Source organism: Electrona antarctica, assembly GCF_951216825.1.
Source record: "Electrona antarctica genome assembly, chromosome: 14".
In the NCBI taxonomy this organism is placed as follows: Eukaryota; Metazoa; Chordata; class Actinopteri; order Myctophiformes; family Myctophidae; genus Electrona; species Electrona antarctica.
Genome location: NC_136795.1, coordinates 44610128 through 44635375, shown reverse-complemented (window position 1 = coordinate 44635375; position 25248 = coordinate 44610128). Strand labels below are relative to the sequence as shown.

The 25248-nt window shown below is 44.0% G+C and overlaps 1 protein-coding gene across 1 annotated transcript in view; it reads left to right on the top strand.

Moving 5' to 3' along the window:
- Nucleotides 1–23561, top strand: part of LOC306937232 (uncharacterized protein) — a gene marked incomplete at its 3' end in the record, with an annotated part of 59704 nt that extends 36143 nt beyond the window's left edge. Inside the window, exons 2-6 of the mRNA XM_079520897.1 lie at nucleotides 4475–4789; nucleotides 12325–12687; nucleotides 19945–20134; nucleotides 21695–21698; nucleotides 23256–23561. Of these exons, the coding sequence (XP_079377023.1) occupies nucleotides 4475–4789; nucleotides 12325–12687; nucleotides 19945–20134; nucleotides 21695–21698; nucleotides 23256–23561 (1178 nt within the window). The remainder of the gene's footprint in view (nucleotides 1–4474; nucleotides 4790–12324; nucleotides 12688–19944; nucleotides 20135–21694; nucleotides 21699–23255) is intronic.
- Between the last annotated feature and the right edge of the window lie 1687 nt (nucleotides 23562–25248).

The window sequence follows — 25248 nt, the reverse complement described above, 5'->3', positions numbered from 1 at the left end:
CTGCTCCACTCTTATATAGACTGTTGTCTGGGTGGTGGCGTGGAGGGGCAGTGCTGCTACACTCTTATATAGACTGTTGTCTGGGTGGTGGCGTGGAGGGGCAGTGCTGCTACACTCTTATATAGACTGTTGTCTGGGTGGTGGCGTGGAGGGGCAGTGCTGCTCCACTCTCATATAGACTGTTGTCTGGGTGGTGTGGCGTGGAGGGGCAGTGCTGCTCCACTCTTATATAGACTGTTGTATGGGTGGTGTGGCGTGGAGGGGCAGTGCTGCTACACTCTTATATAGACTGTTGTCTGGGTGGTGGCGTGGAGGGGCAGTGCTGCTCCACTCTTATATAGACTGTTGTCTGGGTGGTGGCGTGGAGGGGCAGTGCTGCTACACTCTCATATAGACTGTTGTCTGGGTGGTGGCGTGGAGGGGCAGTGCTGCTACACTCTTATATAGACTGTTGTCTGGGTGGTGTGGCGTGGAGGGGCAGTGCTGCTACACTCTTATATAGACTGTTGTCTGGGTGGTGTGGCGTGGAGGGGCAGTGCTGCTCCACTCTTATATAGACTGTTGTCTGGGTGGTGGCGTGGAGGGGCAGTGCTGCTCCACTCTTATATAGACTGTTGTCTGGGTGGTGTGGCGTGGAGGGGCAGTGCTGCTCCACTCTTATATAGACTGTTGTCTGGGTGGTGGCGTGGAGGGGCAGTGCTGCTACACTCTCATATAGACTGTTGTCTGGGTGGTGGCATGGAGGGGCAGTGCTGCTACACTCTTATATAGACTGTTGTCTGGGTGGTGTGGCGTGGAGGGGCAGTGCTGCTACACTCTTATATAAGCGCATGTAAATCACTGCTGTGGATTAAAAGCTCAATGCCTACATGAGTCAACAGGAAATGGCTTGGTCTGCTGGAGGAACATTCATTCTTTAATCAGGTTAACTCCAAAAGCCAAAATATTATATAAAAAAAAAGATTTTATATATTGGCTAATGGGAGTGCTGGCAGGCCCTATATAGTACAAGCAATCATATATATATATATATATATATATATATATATATATATATATATATCACACACACACAGAAAAAGCACAAAAGCCAGCTTGACCTTTGTGATGTCATTATTTAGGCTACAGATTGTGAGGGTGTGTGTCAGAAGTGTGACTATGAAAGGATGACAGCTGTCAGAGTGTGTGTGTGTGTGTGTGTGTGTGTGTGTGTGTGTGTGTGTGTGTGTGTGTGTGTGTGTGTGTGTGTGTGTGTGTGTGTGTGTGTGTGTGTGTGTGTGTGTGTGTGTGTGTGTGTGTGTGTGTGTGTGTGTGTGTGTGTGTGTGTGTGTGTGTGTGTGTGTGTGTGTGTGTGTGTGTGTGTGTGTTGAAGTAAAGTGGGTCATCTCGCTGAGCCGGCCCTTTGAATGGATGAGATTACATGTTTTGAGAGAGGGAGGAATGAGTGATAAAGCAGCTGAAATGTTCTTTGCTTGTGTTTGTGTGCGTGTGTGCGTGTGTGCGTGCATGTAGCATGTAGCAGCCGTGTACATATCAAGGATAGCACTGAATTGCACTTCACATCTGCGTGGCATTGAAGCTCTCGTCCACAATGACACTGCAGACTGTAGTTCAGTGCCTGGCTCAAGGGCACTTTAGAGTCTGTCGAAGGCATCAAGGAGCGTTTGTTACTTTCAGTTGAATTAATGTGACATTTATTAAATTCACACACAAACAGCAATTAAAATGTTTTGGAGTCTTAATTCAATTAGTCTCCCGAGCCACACTGTTGACGCACACAATTTTGCAGTGGTGGAAAGTAACTAAGTACTTTTACTTAAGTACTGTACTTAAGTACAATTTTGAGGTATTTTCACTTTACTTGAGTATTTCCAATTTCCAGTACTTTTACTTCTACTCCACTACATCTGAGAGACAACATTTTTACTTTTACTTCACTACAATTATTTGAAAACTTTAGTTACTAGTTACTTTGGCGATTTAAATTTTGATTAGAAAACATACATTAACCACTTCAACCCTATACATTTCGGCCATTTGAAAATAGCCGATCTATTGTAGATCTGCTATTTTCAAAAGACTTTGTACACAGTTTGAACTTGTGAAATGGGACATTCTGCAATATGAGTACTTTTACTTTTAGTACTTAAAGTACATTTTGATGCTGATACTTTTGTACTTTTACTCAAGTACATTTTACAATTCCGTACTTTTACTTGTAACGAAGTAGTTCTAAATGGCATTATTGGTACTTTTACTTAAGCAAAACAATTGAGTACATTTTCCACCACTGCAACTTTGAAACGCTTTCCGAAGTTCCGTCATACAGTCTGGAGCAACAATAGCTCTGAAAATGATCAAGCGGACAAAGCGGATGTGAGGCCTCCTATCTCCCCGCTTCCGTTTCGTCCGTGCAGTCACACAAATTCGTCCTAATAGAAATAAGAATCATCTAAGCATATATAGCTTGCTGCTCATCAGAAGTGCCATGAAAAGATATTTAAATGATTTTCGTGAACGGAAATGACAAGACAGATGTGAGCTTCCTGCCTCGGCCTTCGGGGTGTGTGTAGTTCCAGACTCTTATGTAGCATTTGGAGATGGACTAGTTGTGGAATTAGTTGTCTGTCTGGCTACGCAATGTCACCTTAGTTGTTCTTCTGTTGAATGAATGTAGGTTAGTGGGTTACTCCTCGCAGTCGCTCCTTACGCTAATAGTCCTTTTTTATTTAACCCATTCAGGGCGGGAACCCCTTTTAGTGTTTTAAGCATTATGTTATACTTTAGCTATTGAAAAATAGCAGATCTACAAGCGCGGCACTGAGTGCCGCGCTACGAGCTTGTAGGTCTGACTACCGGGAAAGCGTCTGTGTCATTTTTTTTATTTTAGCTATATATCTTTTATCAAAGGTGGGAGTATTTGTTCTAATGTATATATATTATATTCTCTATTCATTTTTAAAGTGCATTGTTGCACTCTGTGTTTGTTTTTGTTTTTATTCTGAATTATTTTGAATCGCCTTTGTGTAGGAAAAGGTGCTATGCAAATACAATGTCTTTGTTATGTGTTTTTCTTTCTTCCAGAAAACTCTTTAGAAACAGCGGTTTAGAGCAGTGGTTTAGAATAGATCTGTCCTTCTCAAAAATAGCAGATATCATTGTTAATAAATCACAAATCTTATCGTCTGGGGGGGGGGGGGGTCCCTGGCATACAATATTTTCAGATGGGGGTTTGTGGCATGACAAGATGACAGATTTAGAAGGATGATTTAGTGGATTATAATTTTTTTTTTGTGATTCAGTGGATTTTACAAATAATCCACTTGGGACGTATCTTTGCTTGTTGTCTTTAGAGTTGAGCCACAGGAGGAAAGGTACAGGGGGGATCTGGTTGCAGTTCAGCTATACAGTATAATATGGGCACATAATGTACATACAGTATGGTGCTATGCATATGGTGACAGATGCTAGCTTCACGGTGTACTTGGTATCCTGTGGTTTTTCAATGATCAGATTGTTATTTAGCATGTTCTATAGAGCGTTGCAGTCCCGCCCCCCTCGAGAGACCCGGAAAAGAAATCCCCGTTCATTTTCCTCATAGACTTTTCAGAAAGTATTTATTTAAAGACGTTTACGCCGCGGACAAAGCCAACTCTTGTCCTGACAAATCATGACAACAAACACAATGTTTCGGCCCAAACAAAGAATTTGAAAGTAGAAAAAAAACGGCAGGTTACAACACTTTTTTTTGTTGTTTTTTTTTTTGGTCCAACATATTGTGTGTGTTGTCATGATTTGTCACAACAAGAGTTGGCTTCGTACGACGCTTAAAAGGTCTTTAAATAAATACGTTTTGAAATGTCTATGGGAAAAATGCATTAGGATTCATTTCCTGGGCCTGGTGTCGTCATGAAAGGGGGCGGGACTGCGACGCTCTATAGACAGTGCCAGGTTCATGGTCTAGGTTTACCACTTTACCTGGTATCCTATGGTTTCAAAATGTCAGATTGTTATTTTAGCAAATTGTATCCAGACAGTCCATACTGTCTATATTATAGACAGTTCATAGTGGTCCCTGGAACTACATATTTTCAGATGGGGATCCGCGGCCAAATACAGATAATTCCGGGGGTCCTTGACGTGAAAAAGGTTGAGCACCTACTGACATCGAAACATAGGGTTTTTCAGAAAACCGTTATAATTTGTTTTAGAATCGGCCTCAGGGGCCTGGGCCATGGCTCAATGGTCCAGGCACCTTGGCTAGTAACCCAGTCTGGCAGTGTGCCGCGGGTTCGACTCCCGATCCCCACGGCCTTTACTGCATGTCTTCCCCCCGTCTCTCTCCCCATTTCCTGTCAGCCTACTGTCTGTCCCTCCATAAAAAAATGGATAAAAAATAAAGGCGAAAGCCACAAAACAACATTAAAAAAAAAGTCTAAATGGGTCAATAATAAGCCTTTTATTCCCTCCGCAGGTCAGCTGAAGACGGTGATGGAGCAGGTCCTGGACTTCGCCGTGTGCGAGCTGACCAAGATCGTGGAGGCGTCTTTCGACGACCTCCTCCTGGAGATCACCAAGAAGGACCGCGAGCAGTACGTCCTGGAGGAGCGCCTGGACAGGAGCACAGCGGCGGGAGGAGGAGGAGGAGGAGGAGAGAACGGACGAGCTGGGGGAGGAGGAGGAGGGCGGAGGAGAGGCTCCGAGAACGACTCTGCCTCGCCCAGCGGCTCCGACGACACCAGGGAGGACATGGAGAAGGAGAGGGAGGCCAAGGAGGCGGCCAGCCATGGTGTGTGTGTGTGTGTGTGTGTGTGTGTGCGCGCGTGTGCGTGTGCCTGCGTGTGTTCACCAGCCACTAATTTACAAGCCAAATATGCACTGCATATGTAATGTATATCGTTGCTGTGGGAAGAAACCTCTTATCTTTATCTCCATATTTTAAGCCACACAAAAAACATTAAAAAAAAGTAGCAGATCCATGAGCACGAGCTTGTAGATCTGCGACTTTTGATGCTTTTGATTTTTAATCCTCAAAAGTAACACTTTTGGACATATGCGGCTTCCACCCGACAGAGGCGATACCTTTTTTCCCCAATTAGAAGATAATAAAAATGGACCAGGACCATTAATTGTGGCTGCTTGGCAGAAAGTAATAGTAGAAATGAAAAAGCTAAAATCATACACTTGGTCCTACGACCGCAACACACGGTCCCTGATCCTTCTCGTATTTTCAGCGAGCGACGCGGTTGTACTTTGTAACAACCCAGGCCCGCTGAAAGGAAAGAGTTGTGACACTCCTCCCGTAGACTTCTGCTGTAATGCGGAGAAGTGACCCGTGTCGTGGTGGGGAGACCCAATAGTTCCGAACGCTGTGTAGAGTTCCAGCGTTGAACCTCGTTCATTCTCGGGGGTTACCGACCGACTGTGGCATGCTCACTCACCGGTAAGTTGATGAAATGACTGCATTGTTGACATCTCATCAATTTGGTCAATAGTGGTATTTGACGTACGTAGTCAGCTTTAGTTAACCCATTTTGACCTGAGATCAGATTCTAAAAATGTCTTCTACATCCTGACAGTTTTCTGAAAAAGCTATGTTTCTATGTCAGTCGTTCTTCGATTTTTCAAAAATAGCAGACCTACAAGCTCGTAGCGCGCCACTCGGTGGCACGCTATGAGCTTGTAGATCTGCTATTTTTCAATAGCTAAAGCATAACATAATGCTAACACCAAAAGGGGTTCCCGCCCAAAATGGCTTAACATATATAGTTTATTGCAGTTTTGTGGCATCCATTATTTTTCAGTTGCCTTTTACACTACTTGCTTTTGATATATTACTTAGGGATGCACCGAAATTATTCGGCTGAAAATAAAAACGACGACAAAACATTTTGGTCTTCGGACCAATGAGTGAAAAAACAATAAATAAAACAAACCAAAATAAGAATTACCGGTACACCGAAACAGCTTCCATAACATAATGAGTGTGGGAGTGACCTGTCGGTCCTATATATAGCACGCACTCAGCAGCACTCTCCCTACAGAGCATCTGCCACCAGGCTACAAGCCCCCCCTCCCTTCTCTCATACTTATGCTTGTCTATAATTTACTTTGTCGTTTTGATGGTGTCTGTCACGCACCGAATATGTCCGATCTACAAGCTCAGAATGTGTCCTTGAAGCCTGGCTAAATGCAATGTCGCGACACGTACTGAGTGATAGCTAGCTCAACTTAGGTAACATGGCTAGTTTGTGTCTAGCAAGGTTGTTCCTGGATTAACTTAAACGCTGGCCTGTATACTTTATTGTACAACGAATGGCACAAATGGCTGATCCACAAGCTCACAGTGCATTGCATCGTGATGTGTTGTGAGCTTATAGATTGGCCATTTCTGCTCTGTTGGACATCGTAGCAGGCGTGTGGAAAATGCTGAAAAAATGCTCAAAATGTTCGCCTATACAATGACATGTCCAAGTTAGGGAAGCCAGGTCGAAAGTGCGTAATTCAGTCATTACACACATTGATTATTAGTAGTCAGTGGATCTAGTGACTAGTGTTAAGATCAGCAGCATAAATGTGAATGATTACAGTAAAATAAAAAATAAAATTATAAACGGCTAAACGGCTAATAATTACTTATTAATTATCATATCATGTCACATTTCTCTGTTAACCCATTTTGGTGTTAGCATTATGTTATGCTTTAGCTATTGAAAAATAGCAGATCTACAAGCTCGTAGCGCGCCACTCGGTGGCACGCTACGAGCTTGTAGGTCTGCTATTTTTGAACCACTGACATAGAATCATAGCTTTTTCAGAAAACTCTCAGGATGTAGAAGACATTTTTAGAATCTGATCTCAGGTCAAATTGGGTTAAAGAACTCCCATGAGAGAGCATATGGAAGACTTAAGTTTGATGACCTTCTGTAGTAGCAAGCCAGCTAGATGCAACCATTAGCAAGGTATGTAATTGTCTTGTTCATCGTCGCTTCTGCTGACTTGGAGAACAGCCGTTTCTTCTGGGAAAAGCCATGCATCCGAATGCTGCACAGCCAACCACGGTAAGACATCAATCTATAAACTTACGTGTTTGTTTTGTTCCATAAGATTATGAATAATATATTTTTATTTCAACCATTTTAATCGTGTGTGTGTGTGTGTGTGTGTGTGCGTGCGTGTGCGTGCGTGCGTGCGTGCGTGCGTGCGTGCGAGCGATCTAGCACCAACAGGAGTACAAGACCATGGGTGGAGGAACATGCCGGACCTTCAACCCTCTCTCTCCCTGGACATGTTACAGTTATATAATAAAACGTTGTGTTGAAATGCTATCGGTTGCCTTGTGTATTCTGTACTGTTTGAAACTATAGCTCTTGGTTTACATTGAGCAGTCGGTGTCATGATATATATTTAGATTAGATCAGCTGTATTGTCGTTGCACACATGAGTGCAAATGGTAGGAAACAAATGCACTTTAGAATCTAATCAGAAGTCCAAAAGAAGCGGTAAAGTGCAGTGTAATGTACATACTGTATGTATGTATACATGTATGACATGTAAATAGAATGAAGTGCAAAGGTCCATTATGTATGTGTGCTTAGATATACAGTATGGACAACACTATTAACCGAGAAGTACTGTATAGGGCTTTAAGCAACTAGTCGACTATTCAACTTGGTACTAGTTGACTAGTTGATAAGAAAACAAGTTCCCCCCCCCGTTTTTTTAGGCCTCAAGATCAGCTAGAATATTGTTATAGTCACCAATGTACACAGTTTTTAAATGAACTATTTAAAAAAAAATATATACATAATATGTAGGCCTAGTTAAACAACTAGTCGACTAGTAAACTAGGCAACTAGTCAACTAGTAAAAATCACTAGAAGTGAGAGCCCTAGCAAAGTATGAATATGCTAAGATTTATACAGTGTCTACGCTAGTATGGAGAGTATGCAATATATAAAGTGGCTAGGAAAGTAACGGCTTGAGGTACACTTATATACGAGGATGTAAAACCCTATATAGATCATGAATAATAATGAATTAACGCTCATTCTTTCGTTAGTTTTAGCGCCGCGGTATTGGCCTGGTATACATTTGCATTTTTGAATTCGTCCTCTGCATTTATCCTTTACAACTAAAGACCTATTCATACAGTTTTAGGCGATAAGGTGACCACTGAAACGGTGGTTTAGTAAAAAGAAAAGAAAAAATCACACCTGTGTGAAGTGAGGGGCGCTCATTATACATCATCATACATCATCTCATGAACAACTGAATTAATGTGATTGCCTTTGCCGATTTGCTCGTGTACATTATGACGTAAATGTTCCCTTCATTGTCAACGGCATTTAATGTTTGTGTTGCCACAAATTTACGTCATATTTTGACCTAATTTCTCCTTTCATTGTCGGTGGCAAAATATTGAGACGTGTGTGGACAAAAGCTGTATATAGGAGGAGGGAGACGGAGATATATGTTCGGATGAGCGGTGAGTCGCTAATCAATCAATCAATCAATCTCAATCAATCAGACTTTATTGTCACTTCCGCAATATGCACTGGGCATACAGGGGAGCAAAATACCGTTCTCCACAACTCATGATGTTAAGAACAATAGACACATTGAAAAGAGGCAAAGCCTTTTAAAAGAAATCCCACCCGTGTGAACTGAGTGGTGCAACACCCCCCCCCCCCCCCCTCTCTCTCTCTCATTAGCAGGCAACAGTGTAACACTATCTCTCTCTCTGTTTCTTGCACGACAGCTCCCCTACTGGTACTCATGAGTCACACATGAGTCACACACATTAACACGAGTCACATAGGTGAACACGAGTCACATAGGTGAATGAACACGGACATTGCTGTTCCTTGGAGTGGTTGCACCACTCAAAAAACATTAAAGCAGTAAAAAGAGCAGACAACATTGGCAGGAGAAAGTGCTGATGCATTCAAAGTGCAATGACTGCAATCGGGGCTTAAAGTTCTCAGTCCTGGGGACTGATTTCAGTCCTGAGGATCTCATAGGGGTCATTTAATGAGATTGGTGCAGATTTGCAAAACAACATTTTCAGTCTTGGGATTGTTTTTGGCTTTAAGCCCTGTGCAATATAGATAGTGCTATTCATCTCTCAGGACGTTGGCCTTGGGGGCAATATGTGGCGAGCATTCAGTGTCCTGATCTTAGAGTATATATTAATAGAGACGGCTCCGGATTTCTCCTCCCATCCACTTGCATTAAGTTGCCCAAAAGCGCATGAGGCGATTTCACTCCTCCTTCCCGGTAGGAACAGAGTGCATTCTGGGATGGATTGGACCCAAACACATGGAACGCGCTGGCCGTTGACTATCATTGCACGCGTTCACGTATGAAACGGAGTTCACGTGTCATCATGAACGTGCGCAATGATAGTCAACGGACCAGCGCGTTCATGTGTTTGGGTCAAAACTGCAATACCAAATTCGGCCAATATGTCCATTTCGCCTACAGGGTTTCCTCCGGGTGCCGTCTCTATTAATATATACTCTAGTCTAAGGTACTGATGGTTTGGGGGAAGAAACTGTTGGACTGCCTGCTGGTGCTTCCTCCTAGGCTCTTGAACCTCCTACCAGATGGCATGAGTCCGAGGAGATGGTGGGAAGGGTGGGAGGCGTGACGTCATGTTGTGCTTTTCCCCAACCACCGCGGTGGTCACCTTTATCACCTAAAAGTGGAGTATGAATAGGCCATAAGGAACAGTGGGCAATTATCATTTTTGGTTTTGTCTACCGATTATGTAGCAGTGCCTGGGGAAGATCAGATGCATACACCACTCCATAGACAGTATAATATGTAAACAAATACACTACTGATATTCCCTTTGTCTGCATGTTTATGTGAATGTCTTCACAAAAGACGTTTGGTGTTTTAACTAAGCATTATGTTATACTTTAGCTATTGAAAAATAGCAGATCTACAAGCTCATAGCACGCCACCGAGTGGCGCGCTACGAGCTTGTAGGTCTGCTATTTTTGAAAAATCATGAAAATGTGGCACAAAAAATACTTTTTTATTTATTTCGACGTCAGGCCTAAATGGCTTAAGACCACAATAGGCTATGAGTAATTATGACCATTAGAAGCACCATACATATACGTACTAATGCATAACTGTAACAGATTACGTTAAATGTAAAGTGAAACAGTCTTCAGCGGCTAGCACCGTAGCATCGAATCCTAGCCTTCCAGATTTTGCCTTGTGATATTATCGGCGCCTCGTAATGTCATAAAGCAATATAATGGACAATAAATAAATAATACGGTAGCATATACGACATGAATAATAGAGCGCACAACAGTAATCAATGCACATTATGTGTTAATATTTAATGAAACGTACCGTCGGCGTGTGTACTGATTGTGTTGGGGGTGCAGGCTTGATGTGTGCTAATTAGGACGGCATCGAGGAGAGAGAGAGAGAGAGAGAGAGGGAGGAACGCATTAACCCATTTAGACCTAAGTTCGATTCTACAAATGTGACTAAATTTGACTGAGGGACTGCCATTGGATTTTTTTGAATTTTCGTTTTTTCACGTCATATGAAAGCAGGGAAAGCTTCAAATTGACATATTGGTTGTTCAGTTTGACCCACCAGTTTTGGAGATATGGCTTATAGAGTAATGTCTTACAGAAAACAGACAATTGAGAAAACAGGCTTGAAAGGTTCACTTCTGTGGTCTCTAACATTACACCTAGCTACATGTTTAAGCATTTATTTCATATTTACATGTCGATTTCAGCTCTGACACTTATTTCAGACATGCTCTAGTATGTGAAGAGTCTGCCTGTGCTATAAACTCATTTTGAAAAAATGTGTTTCTCCTCTGGTGAAAAGCTGTAATTTGCGCGATGGCAGTCTCTCAGTCAAATCTGGTCACAAATGTCTTCTAAATCCTGTCCGTTTTCTGAAAAACCCATGTTTCTATGTAAGTAAGTAGCCTTGCCGAGCCATGAGGCCCATAGGGCAGGAGCCTATCTCCTGTTTCTGTAGCGTGAGGCAGCTTGATGTACAAGTACACCCTCTGGACATGACGCTAGTATGTCGCAGGGACTTACCCCCAATCCAACCCTTGATGCTGAGTGTCAAGCAGGGAGGCACTGGGTCTTTGGTATGACCCGGCCGGGGATTGAACCCCGACCTCCCAGTCACAGGGCGGACACTCTAACCACAAGGCCACTGAGCTGGTATCATGTTTCTATGTCAGTCGTTCTCAAACAATTTCATGTCAAGGACCCCCAAAAATATATGTAATCGGCCGCCGACCCCCATCTGAAAATATGTTGTTTCAGGAACGTCCCCAGAAGCAAAGATTTGAGTTAAAAACGTTCGCTGTGAAAGAATATATTCAAACATTTGGGCCACATTTTCACGATTTTTCAAAAATAGCAGACCTACAAGCTCGTAGCGCGGCCTCGTAGCGCGGCTGGTGAAAGCTAAAGTATAACATAATGCTTAAAATACCAAGGGGTTCCCGCCCAAAATGGGTTAACCCACTCTGGGCGGGAACCCCTTTTGGTGTTTTAAACATTATGTTATAATTTAGCTATTGAAAAATAGCAGATCTACAAGCTCATAACGCGCCACCGAGTGGCGCGCTACGAGCTTGTAGGTCTGCTATTTTTGAAAAATCGTGAAAATATTTATTTCAGAAAACTGGAGGATTTAGAATCTGTTTTAACATTTTTAAATGGGTTAATAGACTGATACACGTGCTCCAAATCAGTCCTGTGTTCAGAGATCAGCACCATTCATTCAGTCTAGTGTTTCCTGTGTCAACCAGGAAGTAGGAGCAGAGAGCACAGGGAAGTACAGTTCAGTAGAAGGTCTGCTAAGAGGATTTTAAACCCAAGAAAGCAGCGCCTACAGTATATTGGCTTGTTTCCATTGGGATCCTTTGTACTCAATTCATCGAGCATGGTGTATGATGGTCGTCTGTGGATTGAATGCCAAGAAGTGACTCACACAGCTCGTACGTCATATTTGCTGGTTGGGACGGTGGAATTTCATTAACTTAAATAGCAAAATGGCCGCCAAAAGGCTTTCGTGTCCTCGGTCTGCTTGCTATGACGACAAACTCAATGTTTCCAGTATCTGTCATAAAAGTATCTTCTATGTTCCTCTCCTTCCTCTTGTTTCCCCCTCATCTCTCTTTCCTTTCCACTTGATCTTGTATCCCGCTGTTTTCCGTCACACCTTCCCTCGCTCTCTGGATGTTTTTCACGTTTTCTCTTCCCTCTGTTCCCCCCTCCTCCTCTTCCTCCTCCTCTCTCTCTCTCTCTCTCCCTCCAGAGCGGGACAAGCCGGCGGTCATCTCCGTCTCCCAGGACTGGGTCCCCATCCTGGACAAGGTGTTCGGGCAGAAGTGGTGCAGCGACATCTGGCAGATCAAGGACGAGCCGCGTGACGGCGGCGGGAGGGGCGGGAGCGGCGGCGGCGGCGGCGTGGAGGACTCGAGCTCCAACCCCATCTGCGACATGGAGCCGTCCCCCACCTCGCCCCAGCAGGACCCCCGCTGGACGCCGCTGGAGGACATGGAGGTGCTGTCCCCCGAGGACGGCGACGACGACCACGCCGAGAGACCCAGGACAGTGGCGGGAAGAGGAGGGCAGGCTGGCCCCGCCCACCTCGGGACGACCTTCGGCGCCGCGGCGGGTAAGGACGCGGGCGAGTCACAGTATAGGGCAGTGGTTCCCAAAACCTTTTCATGTCAAGGACCCCCCAAATTGATACTAATTAGCCCTGTTGGACCCTCATTTGAAGAGATATGCCAGGGACCCCCCCCCCCCCCCCCCCCCATAAGAGAAGAGTTTTTTCACGGCTCTAGCAGTGATTCTCAACGTGTTTTAACCCATTTAGGCCTGCCGTCAAAATAAAAAAAAACGTTCGCTCTGAAAGAATATATATTCAAAGATTTGTGCCGCATTTTTATGATTTTTCTAAAATAGCAGACCTACAAGCTCGTAGCGCGCCACTCGGTGGCGCTCTATGAGCTTGTAGATCTGCTATTTTTCAATAGCTAAAGTATAACATAATGCTTAGTTAAAACACCAAAAGGGGTTCCCGTCCAGAATGGATTAATTTCAAGGACCCCCCCAGTTTGACATGCATTAGTCTACGAACCTCCATTTAATGTCATTTCTATCTCTGGGACCCCCCAATTTATATTGAAAAATCAATGTTAATTTAACTCCGAGTGTACAAATGGAACCAAATGGACCCGTTCCATCTGTAAACTCTCAGAGTTACAGACCCATAAGGGTCCATTTGGTTCCAAACTATCATTTAGCTGGGTATACCCCCTGGAACTCCCTCAAGGACGGGGATAGGTAGCAGTGGTGGAGGGAATGTCCCACGGGGCCCTGATGCCAGATTGACAGCCCAAGTTCCAGCACTCTACAGCGTAGGTCTTGCCCGTGCAGCGTGGGCGGGCAATGGGCATAGGTTTGTCTGTAGCAGCAGTTCTTGTCAAAACATTGATTGTAGATGTCACAAGATGTATCGGTATTTGGAGATTGGCAATCGTCTGGCTACGCAGGACTACAGTAGCAGTAGCAGCAGTAGTAGTAGTAGCAGTAGCGGTAGTGGTAGTAGTGGTAGTGGTGGTGGTGGCGGCGGTGGCAGTTGCAGTAGAGGTAGCAGTAGTAGTAGTAGTAGTAGTAGTATCAGTAGCAGTAGTAGTAGTAGTAGTAGCAGTAGTAGTAGTATCAGTAGCAGTAGTAGTAGTAGTAGTAGCAGTAGTAGTAGTATCAGTAGCAGTAGTAGTAGTAGTAGTAGTAGTATCAGTAGCAGTAGTAGTAGTAGTAGTAGTATCAGTAGCAGTAGTAGTAGTAGTAGTAGTAGTATCAGTAGCAGTAGTAGTAGTAGTAGTAGTAGTATCAGTAGCAGTAGTAGTAGTAGTAGTAGTATCAGTAGCAGTAGTAGTAGTAGTAGTAGTATCAGTAGCAGTAGTAGCAGTAGTAGTAGTAGTAGTATCAGTAGCAGTAGTAGTAGTAGCAGTAGTAGTAGTATCAGTAGCAGTAGTAGTAGTAGTAGTAGTATCAGTAGTAGTAGTAGTAGTAGTATCAGTAGCAGTAGTAGTAGTATCAGTATCAGTATCAGTAGCAGTAGTAGTAGTAGCAGTAGTAGTAGTAGCAGTAGTAGTAGTAGCAGTAGTAGTAGTATCAGTAGCAGTAGTAGTAGTAGTAGTAGTATCAGTAGCAGTAGTAGTAGTAGTAGTATCAGTAGCAGTAGTAGTAGTAGCAGTAGTAGTAGTATCAGTAGCAGTAGTAGTAGTAGTAGTAGTAGTATCAGTAGCAGTAGTAGTAGTAGTAGTAGCAGTAGTAGTATCAGTAGCAGTAGTAGTAGTAGTAGTAGTATCAGTAGCAGTAGTAGTAGTAGTAGTAGTATCAGTAGCAGTAGTAGTAGTAGTAGCAGTAGTAGTAGTATCAGTAGCAGTAGTAGTAGTAGTAGTAGTAGTATCAGTAGCAGTAGTAGTAGTAGTTGCGAACGCAGTGAGCATTTACTATGAGACCCAGCAGATCACGTCTGTGTGTCTGTCTGTGTGTGTGTGTGTGTGTCTGTGTGTCACGCTGTAACACCACCCGCCCACCACCAGAGGGCGCAGCTGTATCACACACAAAAACACACACACACATGCACGCACGCACGCACACACACACACACACACACACACACGCACGCACGCACGCACACACACACAAAAAACTTAACTTAAAAAAAAACTTAACTTAAAAAAAAACTTAACTTAAAAAAAAAATTAAAAAGGAAAAACGCACACAAAAAACTTAACTTAAAAAAAAACTTAACTTAAAAAAAAATGTACTTAAAAAAAAACTTAAAAAGGAAAAACGCACACACACAAAAAACTTAACTTAAAAAAAACTTAACTTAAAAAAAAACGTAACTTAAAAAAAAAACTTAAAAAGGAAAAACGCACACACAAAAAACTTAACTTAAAAAAAAATAACTTAAAAAAAGACTTAAAGAAAAAACTTTAAAAAAAAATACCTAAAAAAGAAACACGCACGCACGCACACATACACACACTAAAAAAATAACTTGAAAAAACATTTAATTTAAAAAAACCTAACTTAAAAAAAACCTTAAAAAGTACATAATTTATTCTAATTGTTGTTATTGCAATTTACGAGCTGCGTTCGCTTCCCGCGTTTGCGCGTCTTACTTGTAGTAGTATCAGTAGCAGTAGTAGTAGTAGTAGCAGTAGTAGTAGTAGTAGTAGTAGTATCAGTAGCAGTAGTAGTAGTAGTAGTAGTATCAGTAGCAGTAGTAGCAGTAGTAGTAGTAGTAGTAGTAGCAGTAGCATTAGTAGTGGTAGTAGTAGTAGTAGTGGTGGTGGCATTAGAGACACCTGTTGTAGTAGAACTAAGTGACTGACTAATATTATGTGCTGCAGCAACATCAGTAATTGTTGAATTTTTGAATTGACGTAATTATGGCTTGGCTAAGTATTTAGAATTGAAGTAATTATGGCTTGCATGAGCAATTAAGCAATTATGGCTTGGATACGTATTTTTGAGTTGATGTAATTATGGCTTGGGAAAGTATTCAGAATGTTGTCAAGGAGACTGACTGACTGCCACAGAGAGGTTTGATTTGTGAGAGGTGCAAAGACAATACTCCCAGGGTTTTCCTATTGACCTGAGCCTCTCCTATGTCTGCTTTGGAGACAAAAGGAGAACATTGCTGTCTTTAGCATTTCTCTCTGAGACGTAAGGAAGTGCAACTGAGCAGAAGACTGTATGGGGGAAGGTTACAGGTTAGATGTAGGTCTAGAGATAAGGGGATATTACCACTAGAGCACAGGTCGTGGTGCATTGTGCAACCCCCCCTGTCTCTATTGCTCTCATTCTACGTAAAGGCCCCGTGGAATGGCTAGACAGAATGACAGTTGATTCTGCACATTTTAAGTTGCACTAGGCAATTTTCTTTTCTTTGTGTTCATTTTTAGTTTAAATCAGTAAATTATTATTTTATATTCAAATGGCTAACAAGTTAAATGCTCTGAAAAGACAAAGAAGCAAAACAAATAATAATAATGGTTTCTGTGACTCTTTCAAGGCCCCTTCTAAAATCAAAATAGTAATTTGTCATTGGCCCAGACCTCACTGTGTTCCGGTATTGAGTAAACCAATCAGGACGTCTCTCAGACGAATTGGTTAGCTCTGAGGGCTTGCTCGTATCAACCAAGCCCTCAGAATGGATGGCTGGGCAACGTTGAAGCCGTCTCCCTACTGGTCAAAAGTGGCACTGCAGTTCATGGCTGGGCCCAGGTTAAATTCATGAATGAATCTGACGTAGAGGTACCACAAGAACAGCGCGAGGGGTACTATGATAGGTGCCAAAAACCAATCATATCAACGCTCGAGGGGTACTATGATAGGAGCCAGCCAATCATATCAATGCTCGAGGGGTATTATGATAGGAGCCAGCCAATCATATCAGCGCTCGAGGGGTATTATGATAGGAGCCAGCCAATCATATCAACACTCGAGGGGTACTATGATAGGAGCCAGCCAATCATATCAATGCTCGAGGGGTACTATGATAGGAGCCAGCCAATCATATCAATGCTCGAGGGGTACTATGATAGGAGCCAGCCAATCATATCAACGCTCGAGGGGTACTATGATAGGAGCCAGCCAATCATATCAACGCTCGAGGGGTACTATGATAGGAGCCAGCCAATCATATCAATGCTCGAGGGGTACTATGATAGGAGACAGCCAATCATATCAACGCTCGAGGGGTACTATGATAGGAGCCAGCCAATCATATCAGCGCTCGAGGGATACTATGATAGGAGCCAGCCAATCATATCAGCGCTCGAGGGATACTATGATAGGAGCCAGCAAATCATATCAACACTCGAGGGGTACTATGATAGGAGCCAGCCAATCATATCAACACTTGAGGGGTACTATGATAGGAGCCAGCCAATCATATCAACACTCGAGGGGTACTATGATAGGAGCCAGCCAATCATATCAACACTCGAGGGGTACTATGATAGGAGCCAGCCAATCATATCAACACTTGAGGGGTACTATGATAGGAGCCAGCAAATCATATCAACACTCGAGGGGTACTATGATAGGAGCCAGCCAATCATATCAACACTTGAGGGGTACTATGATAGGAGCCAGCCAATCATATCAACGCTTGAGGGGTACTTACTAACGCCACTGAGCAACTTCCATTGAAGTGAATAGCGAGGGGCGGGGCTATCGCTCCTCAATCCCTTTTCTAGATAATATTATAGCTCTATTCCATGTCGGTAAAGAGAAACTTTAACATACTTTATGACTGATTGTTTCCTTTAGTTTTTTTCAAAAATATTGGACAAACCAATCGGAAACTCTCCTAACTTGGGGATCAGCATTGGATCTGGCTCTAATTTAGATTTCACTTGGCCTTTGAAACCACACGAACCGCGACATCCATAATCAGGGGGAACATTAGCCAAACATAGCCAAAGTACAAGATGAAGACGGGGGGGACGGGGGGACGGGGAGAGGCCCACGTTTTGATTTATTTGAATGCTTTCTTAGGCAGAAATGTAAACAGCACAGCACATGGTGCAGTAAAGACATTAAGACAAAATAAAAGTCCTGGAACTTTTTGTGTCGTCAACAAATACAAACACTGTACAAAAGACAGTGGGAAATGACATTTACCTCCCCTTGTGGTCTGAAGCTATCAGACGGTCTTGATAAATTGTTTCAGTCCAATTGTGAAAGAAACCAGTGTTACCCATCCTTTAACCCATTTTTGGGCGGGAACCCCTTTTGGCATTTTAAAGCATTGTTATGCTTTTAGCTATTGAAAAATGGCAGATCTACAAGCTCATAGCGCGGCACCAAGTGCCGCGCTATGAACTTGTAGATCTGCTATTTTTGAAAAATCGTGAAAATGTGCAAATCTTTGAATATATATTATTACAGAACATTTTAACTCAAATGTTTGCTTCTAGGGGGTCCCTGCAGGAACAACATATTTTCAGATGGGGGGGGGGGGGGCGGAGGCATATTACATATAATTTTTGGGGTCCTTGACATGAAATATTGAGCACCACTGACATAGAAACATAAGGTTTTTCTGAAAACTGTCAGGATTTTGATGACAAATTTGAAATTTCGACGTCAGGCCTAAATGGGTTTGCGGATGGTGTCAAGGAATTCCACATTTTGGCTGGCAGAGCACTGAGCAGTAGAATGAGAACCTCCCCATGTTTGTTCTATAAACTTGTGTGATACCAGATCATGGGTGCTCCCTCTGGTGTCGTGGCTGTGGATATCACTCGCTTTGGAGAAGTAGTTCCACACAGCGTTGTTTTTGGCAGCAAATTACTATTTTAGTTTAGTCATAGTCTTTGGAATAAAACTTCATTTAGTTTTAGTCACATTTTAGTCACCCGGAATGTTTTAGTGTTAGTCTAGTTTTAGTCGACTAAATATCATAAGGTTTCAGTCGACTAAATCTACAGTTGATTTGCGACGCGTTGTGAGTTTGTAGATCGGCTATTTCCAGCATGCGACTAATTGTAAAATGACTTATACTGGATCTCTTGTCCACTAGTCCCTTCCTAACATTTTAGTCTAGTTTTTATTTGTTGACAAAATCGACACTATATTTAGTCATAGTTTTAGTCATCATGGCTTAGTTTTTATTTAGTTTTTATGTAGTTTTTGTCAGTGAAAAAAGGTAGTCGACGAATATTTTCCGTCATAATATTAGTCGATGAAAACAACACTGGTTGGACAGGTATATCGAGGGCACAGGTTACAGGTACAGAGCCAACTCGCGTCAGGTTTACTAAGGCGCGATTCATACTCCTATTTTAGAGCCGAATACAAGTCGGTTTGGCTCTGTAGAGCCTACAATGTGACGTCATTTGAGGTTCGAGGGGGGCGGGGTACCGTCCTAAAGTCGGCTCTTCGGTGCTACTGAAAATTTCTGACGAGCCGAAATCATTTCGGCACTACAGCGGTAAAATAGGAGTATGAATCGGCCCTAAGTCGACAGCAGCAGCGCTTCTCAGACATTTTTGGCACCCCTGATTGAATTGCATTGCTACTTTATAGCACAATTTGTCATTTTAACGGTAAGGAAATAGGTAAATCTTTCCCCCAACGATACAATATGTCACGGCCGGGAAACCCGGAAGACAATATTTGTTTCCATTAGGACAGACTGGAAATAATGTTTATACTTGGCGTTAACCACTGAAACCCCAGCATTCCTATTCTGGGGGGGGGGGGGGGGGGGGGGCATTCACTAAAAAATAGCTGATCTACAAGCTCACAATGTGTCACGTTGTGACGCGCTGTGAGCTTGTAGATCTGCTGATTTTAGAAAAATCAATGTGGCACAAATCTTTGAATATAGCGAACGGCGAACGTTTATATCTTTGCTTCTGGGGGGTCCCTGGGACAAAGCATTCTTGAGATGGTGGTCTGCGGCCAAATACATATTCTGGTGGGTCCTTGTCCTTGACAGGAAAACGTTTGAGAACCACTGACATAGAAACAGAGGTTTTTCAGAAAACTGTCAGGGGCTTGGAAGACATTTGTAGAATCAAGTCCTCAGGTCTTAATATATGGCTCTTCTCTCTGTGTGTGTGTGTGTGTGTGTGTGTGTGTGTGTGTGTGTGTGTGTGTGTGTGTGTGTGTGTGTGTGTGTGTGTGTGTGTGTGTGTGTGTGCGTGTGCGCGTGCGTGTTCCTGACCTCTCTGGTCACTGTTCGCCAGCCTCCATGCTCCATAATAATCTCTCTTCTCTGTGCGAGTGTGTGTTCGTTCCAGACCTCTCCGGCCACTGCTCGTCAGCCTCCATGCTCCATAATAATCTCTCTTCTCTCCCGTGTGTGTGTGTGTACGTGCGTGTGTTCCAGACCTCTCCGGCCACTGCGCGTCAGCCTCCATGCTCCATCGTCTGCTGACTCTTCCCGCTCAGCTGCTGGACGACGACCAGGACAACGCGGACGCCACGGAGACGCTGGCTGCCCTGGCGGCGGAGATCGCCAACTGCCGCCAGCGGGAGATCGCCGCCGAGCCGCCCGACCGCCGCCTCCTCCGCACAGCGTACCCGTCGCCCATGACCATCAAGGAGGAGGAGGAGGACGAGGAGGAGGGGGAGGGGGAGGAGGAGGACGGGGCCGAGGAGGGGGAGGAGGACAAAGGGAGAAAGGTGAGGAGGGTTTTTTTAAAACACACAAAGTTTAAAATATGTTGATAAGCGGTTTCTGCCCGACAGCGACGATATGTGACTGGTTCTGTCCGAGGCGAAGTCATTTATATTTTTGTAATTTTCGTTTTTTCATCCTATAAATGCGCCACATCTCTGCGTGCGTGTGTGTACCGCACGTAACTCGAGAACCGTTTGCCCCACCGACTTCATATTCGACACACGCATTCCACACCCCCGCAGGGAGTGCAGTGCCCGGTATCGTCGGACCCACGGTTCTCCAGAACCACCACAAAAGGCTGCACTGGCTCTGCCAGTGGGACTAATCAGCCTAAATCCCCTCACCTGTGCAATTTCCAGCCTCTGCCTCAGTCAATTGATTGCCATGGCAACCCCACACCTGACAATTGATTAGCCTACTTAACCAGTCCCCTTTTCACAGTCAGTCAAGTAGGCCTGTAGCCGATGGGCACGTACAGGTCGAGTGTCATATGAAAGCAGGGAATCATATAGCTTCAAATTGACATAATGGTTGTTCAGTTTGACCCACCAGTTTTGGAGATATGGCTTATAGAGTAATGTCTTGCAAAAAACAGCGAGTTGAGAAAACAGGCTTGAAAGGTTCGCTTCTGTGGACTCTAACATTACACCTAGCTACATGTTTAAGCATTTCTTTCATATTTACATGCCGATTTCAGCTCTGACATTTATTTCAGACATGCTCTAGAAGTATGTGAAGAGTCTGCCTGTGCTATTAACTCATTTTGGATAAAAATAAAATAAAGAAATACAGTTTTTCTCCTCTTCTGAACAGTTAGTCTTTTCCGCCACGACTGTCTCTCTATCAAGACTTGGCCTGAGGGTCCAAGCTCTCTACGTCGTCCTCAGACGAGTCTCCATTCTCCAAACATCTAGCCAACTTATAATAATAATAATAATAATATGTACAATTTATATAGCACTTTTCCGAGTACCGTACTCAAAATCGCTTTACAAAACGGCAACAAAATAAAACATCACACCCGTGTGAACCGAGTGGTGCAACTCCCCTCTCCCCCTACCCCCCTCTCTCTCTCTCTCTCTCTCTCTCATTAGCAGGCAACAGTGCAGCACTATCTCTCTCTCTCTGTTTCTGGCACAACAGCGCCACTTTTGCCCCTACTGGTACTCATAGTAACATAGTCACATAGGTTAAGACGGACATTTCTGTTCCTTGGAGTGGTTGCACCATTCAAAAATAACTTATAGGAATAAGAATAACTCATTAGGAAAAATGGTTAAAAGCTATCTGGAAAGGTGGGTTTTGACTGTGGTTTTAAACATGGTGAGGGTGGCCTTGACGTGAGCTGGCAGAGTGAGTTCCAGTGGGAGGGGTTGGCCACCCCCAGGTCCGTTTCTGTGTTCTGGGGGAAAAAGCTTGTTTGTGCGTTCCTTTCCACACCGGCATCTTTCTGTAGCCGGGTCGGTGGTACAGTAGAGCAGGGGTTCTCAACCCGTGGGTCGCGACCCCTCAGGGGGTCGCCAAATTATTTTGGGGGGGGGTCCACAAATAAAAAATAATAAAAAAACAAAAAACTTTTTATTTTTTTTTTGCAACTGAATGGCTGGAAAATGGAAATGAAGAGTTTACATATGATTATATCTGGTTTCAGTATTTATTTATGGTGTATTGTCTCTATTATTAAGGTTATTGAAGCAGTCAATTTATATTGGGGGTCGGGAGGGGGCGGGGCGGGGGTCCCCGAGACGTTGCCAAAGCATTTTCGGGGGTCCCCGGCCAAAAACGTTGAGAACCACTGCAGTAGAGGAGACGACAATAGATCATTGGGTCACTCCAAACAGTACCCATAGTACTGCCACTATTGATTATTTTCTTGGCAATTATTTCATCAGTTTCTTTGTCGATTAATCAAATGGAAAAAGGAGCTCATTTAAAAAAGAAAGAAAGAAAGAAAGAAATAATAATAATGTATTGGACTTCTGCAAATGGCGCCCCCTGGTGACTCCCACCTGTTCTCTACTACAGGGGTTTTCAACCCTTTTCATATCAAGACCCATTGTTTATTTGGCATTTGAGCCACGGACCACCATGTGATGACATTTAGTTTTGTCTGTCATCTAAAAATGTCTGTTTGAAAATGACAGTTTTCTGAAAAAGCTATGTTTCTATGTCAGTCGTTCTTCGATTTTTCAAAAATAGCAGACCTACAAGCCTACGAGCTTGTAGATCTGCTATTTTTCAATAGCTAAAGCATAACATAATGCTAACACCAAAAGGGGTTCCCGCCCAAAATGGGTTAACAATAATTTAACTCTTGAGAGCATAACATGGACCCCCTGAAACCCTCACGGGTTAATTTTACGCTCTCAAGAGTTAAAGATTAAAGTTAAAGGTCCAATTCAGCTAAGCCCCACCCTCTCCCACTTAGACACTTTCCAGCCGGGCTCATTCATTACAATGTAAATATCATGGATTCCAGCCAAAAAAAAAAAAAAAACACGGGTTGAGAACCCCTGTCGTAGAGAACATGTAATGACCTCACTCTAGCGCCATTATTTTTGAAGAATTCCCCGGCAAAAAAAAGTGTTAAGGCAGGTCATTCCAAAGTCCAGGATCACCTTTTGTCTTCAGTCTAGACTATGGAACGTGTTGTGCAGCAAAAACAGACTATCTATAAGCTCACAACACATCACTCCATGCCGCATTGTGAGCTTGTAGATCTGCTTTTTGAAATATTTGTTTTTTTCTTTCTATTCCTGAACATTTTTAAACGTTTTCTCCTGTAACAATATGCCCAAAACAGCGATGCCAGATTGGACGTGCTTAAAAGTAATCGATAGAATCTTGAAATGTATTCTAGTATAAAACTAGATAACCAATGAATGGAGGCTAAAACCTGTGTAGTGAAAATGAACGTGTAGTGTACAACTAGGTAACCAATGAATAATGGTGTAATGAACATGAATGTGTGTTGGTTATGTAACCGTGTGGGTGTGTTTTGCTCTCTCTCTCTCCAGAAGAAGAGGAGGAGAGTGTGGTTGGAGTGCGAGGAATGCGGTCGGCAGTTCAGCCGCGCCTCCCTCCTCAAGGCCCACCGGCAGACGCACGGCGGCGGCGGCGGCGGGGGGGACGTCGCCGGCATGGAATCCTCGGCCTCCCCCTCCCCCCACACGCACCACCACCACCACCACGTTGCCGCGCCAGCGGCGGTCTCGTCGCCGTCGCAGCCGGGGCTGCGCTGCTCCGAGTGCGGAAAGCGCTTCTCCTCGGCCTCCCGTCTGCACAGCCACCTGCACTCCCATCACCCTGGGAAACGACCCTGAACGCACCGCAACGCAGCACAGAACCAACTTCAGTACAACGACAGAAACGGAACGTACACAAAACCCGGGACGACTTTGACAAAGAAGAAAAATGGAAAACCGACTTCAGCAAAACACAGAACGGAACACCGGCAGGATTTTAAACCTCAACAGAGCGGAACAAGAATGCAAGTTGAACCAGTTGTAGAGACGGAACAGAATCGGAACCCGAGGATCAGAACTCGGCGCACACAGGAGAAACAGGCCCCTATCTTGGGTCATACAGAACAGGCAGGAAAACCCCCTATCTTGGGCCATACAGAACAGAATCAGACCCAGTCCAGACAGAACTGAACTGGGACCAGAACAGAGGAAAACCGCATAGACCAGAATGCGGTGGAACTGCACCCGACAACACAGTACAGAATTAAAACGAAACGGAAATCTTAAAAGGATCAGGACCAAACCGGGTCGCCGGGTCAGAACACGTTGACGGGAACACAACTAATTGGAAGAGAAAACAAGGGACATCAAACAGGAACAGAACGGTGCAGAAACCGGAAAAACAAACATCGGAATGATCTCTCACAAGACGGGAGAACTCGGTGCTTCGTTCCCACACCGCGGGAAGCAAATCAGGTTAACTCATCGGAACACGACTGGACTCGCGTCAAGAAGAACTGAACCGAGTCCGAATTAGTCATTAGTCAAAAATAGACACCAAATAGACTTTTCTCAAGCGACAGGTTTATAGCGGACACCTGCAGCCTGAAAGAAATGCAGTCCAAGATGGCACTGTTGAGCTCAGAGCATAAGGCTTCCAAACACAGTTTAGCTGTTGCTTCTTTTGGGTTCAATGCAAAGCCTCATTGAGATGGAACCAGAATATGGATCCACAAAACGAACCGATCGGATCGAGGGCCTGAAAACGGGATGACCCGAAGGCCTAACAAAAAAAAAGACAGAAGCAGAATGAGTGAGGCGACTGAGAGACTGAGCCAACAAACGGAACCGCTTCCTAGTAGAATTCAAAGGAACCCGAGGAATTAACACGGGCGGTCGGATGTCAACATATCGGGTCCGGACGGCACCAGCAGCATCCAGCCATATAACTGGACTGGTCTGACCGACCAGCTCCAGAGATCTCCAGGGAACCAAAGGAATTAACAGAGCAGAACTCTGTTAGTTTTTAAAAGAAAAGGGACTACAAATCGTTCCACGGAACCAAAAGGAGAAAAACAAAACGTTGAAATATACCACGGAAAAAAATGGGAACCAGAACCTCACAGAACTCCAAGCAGCCCAAGCAGGGACCTGCAGTTTGGACCAGATCACTACCGCAAAAACCCACTGGAAGACAGGTCGAACACAGTACCTGGACCACAGCGCGTGCATTTAGCCTGACATGGGGGAACACAACACAACACAACAAGACTGGGCACAATATGAACATCATTAATTCATCCAATACAGGGAATTGAGCTGAACACGATAACAGTTCAATCGAAGCCATTGACATGAAACAAGACTTTATTTGGACGGACTTTTAAACAGGTGGCAAATAATGGGTCTACGAGACACACACACACACACACACACACACACACACACACACAAACACACACACACACACACACACACAGCCATACGCACATAGACAGCCCTCTCTGGGCGGACTGGACTAATTACACCATCCTGCTGTACAGAA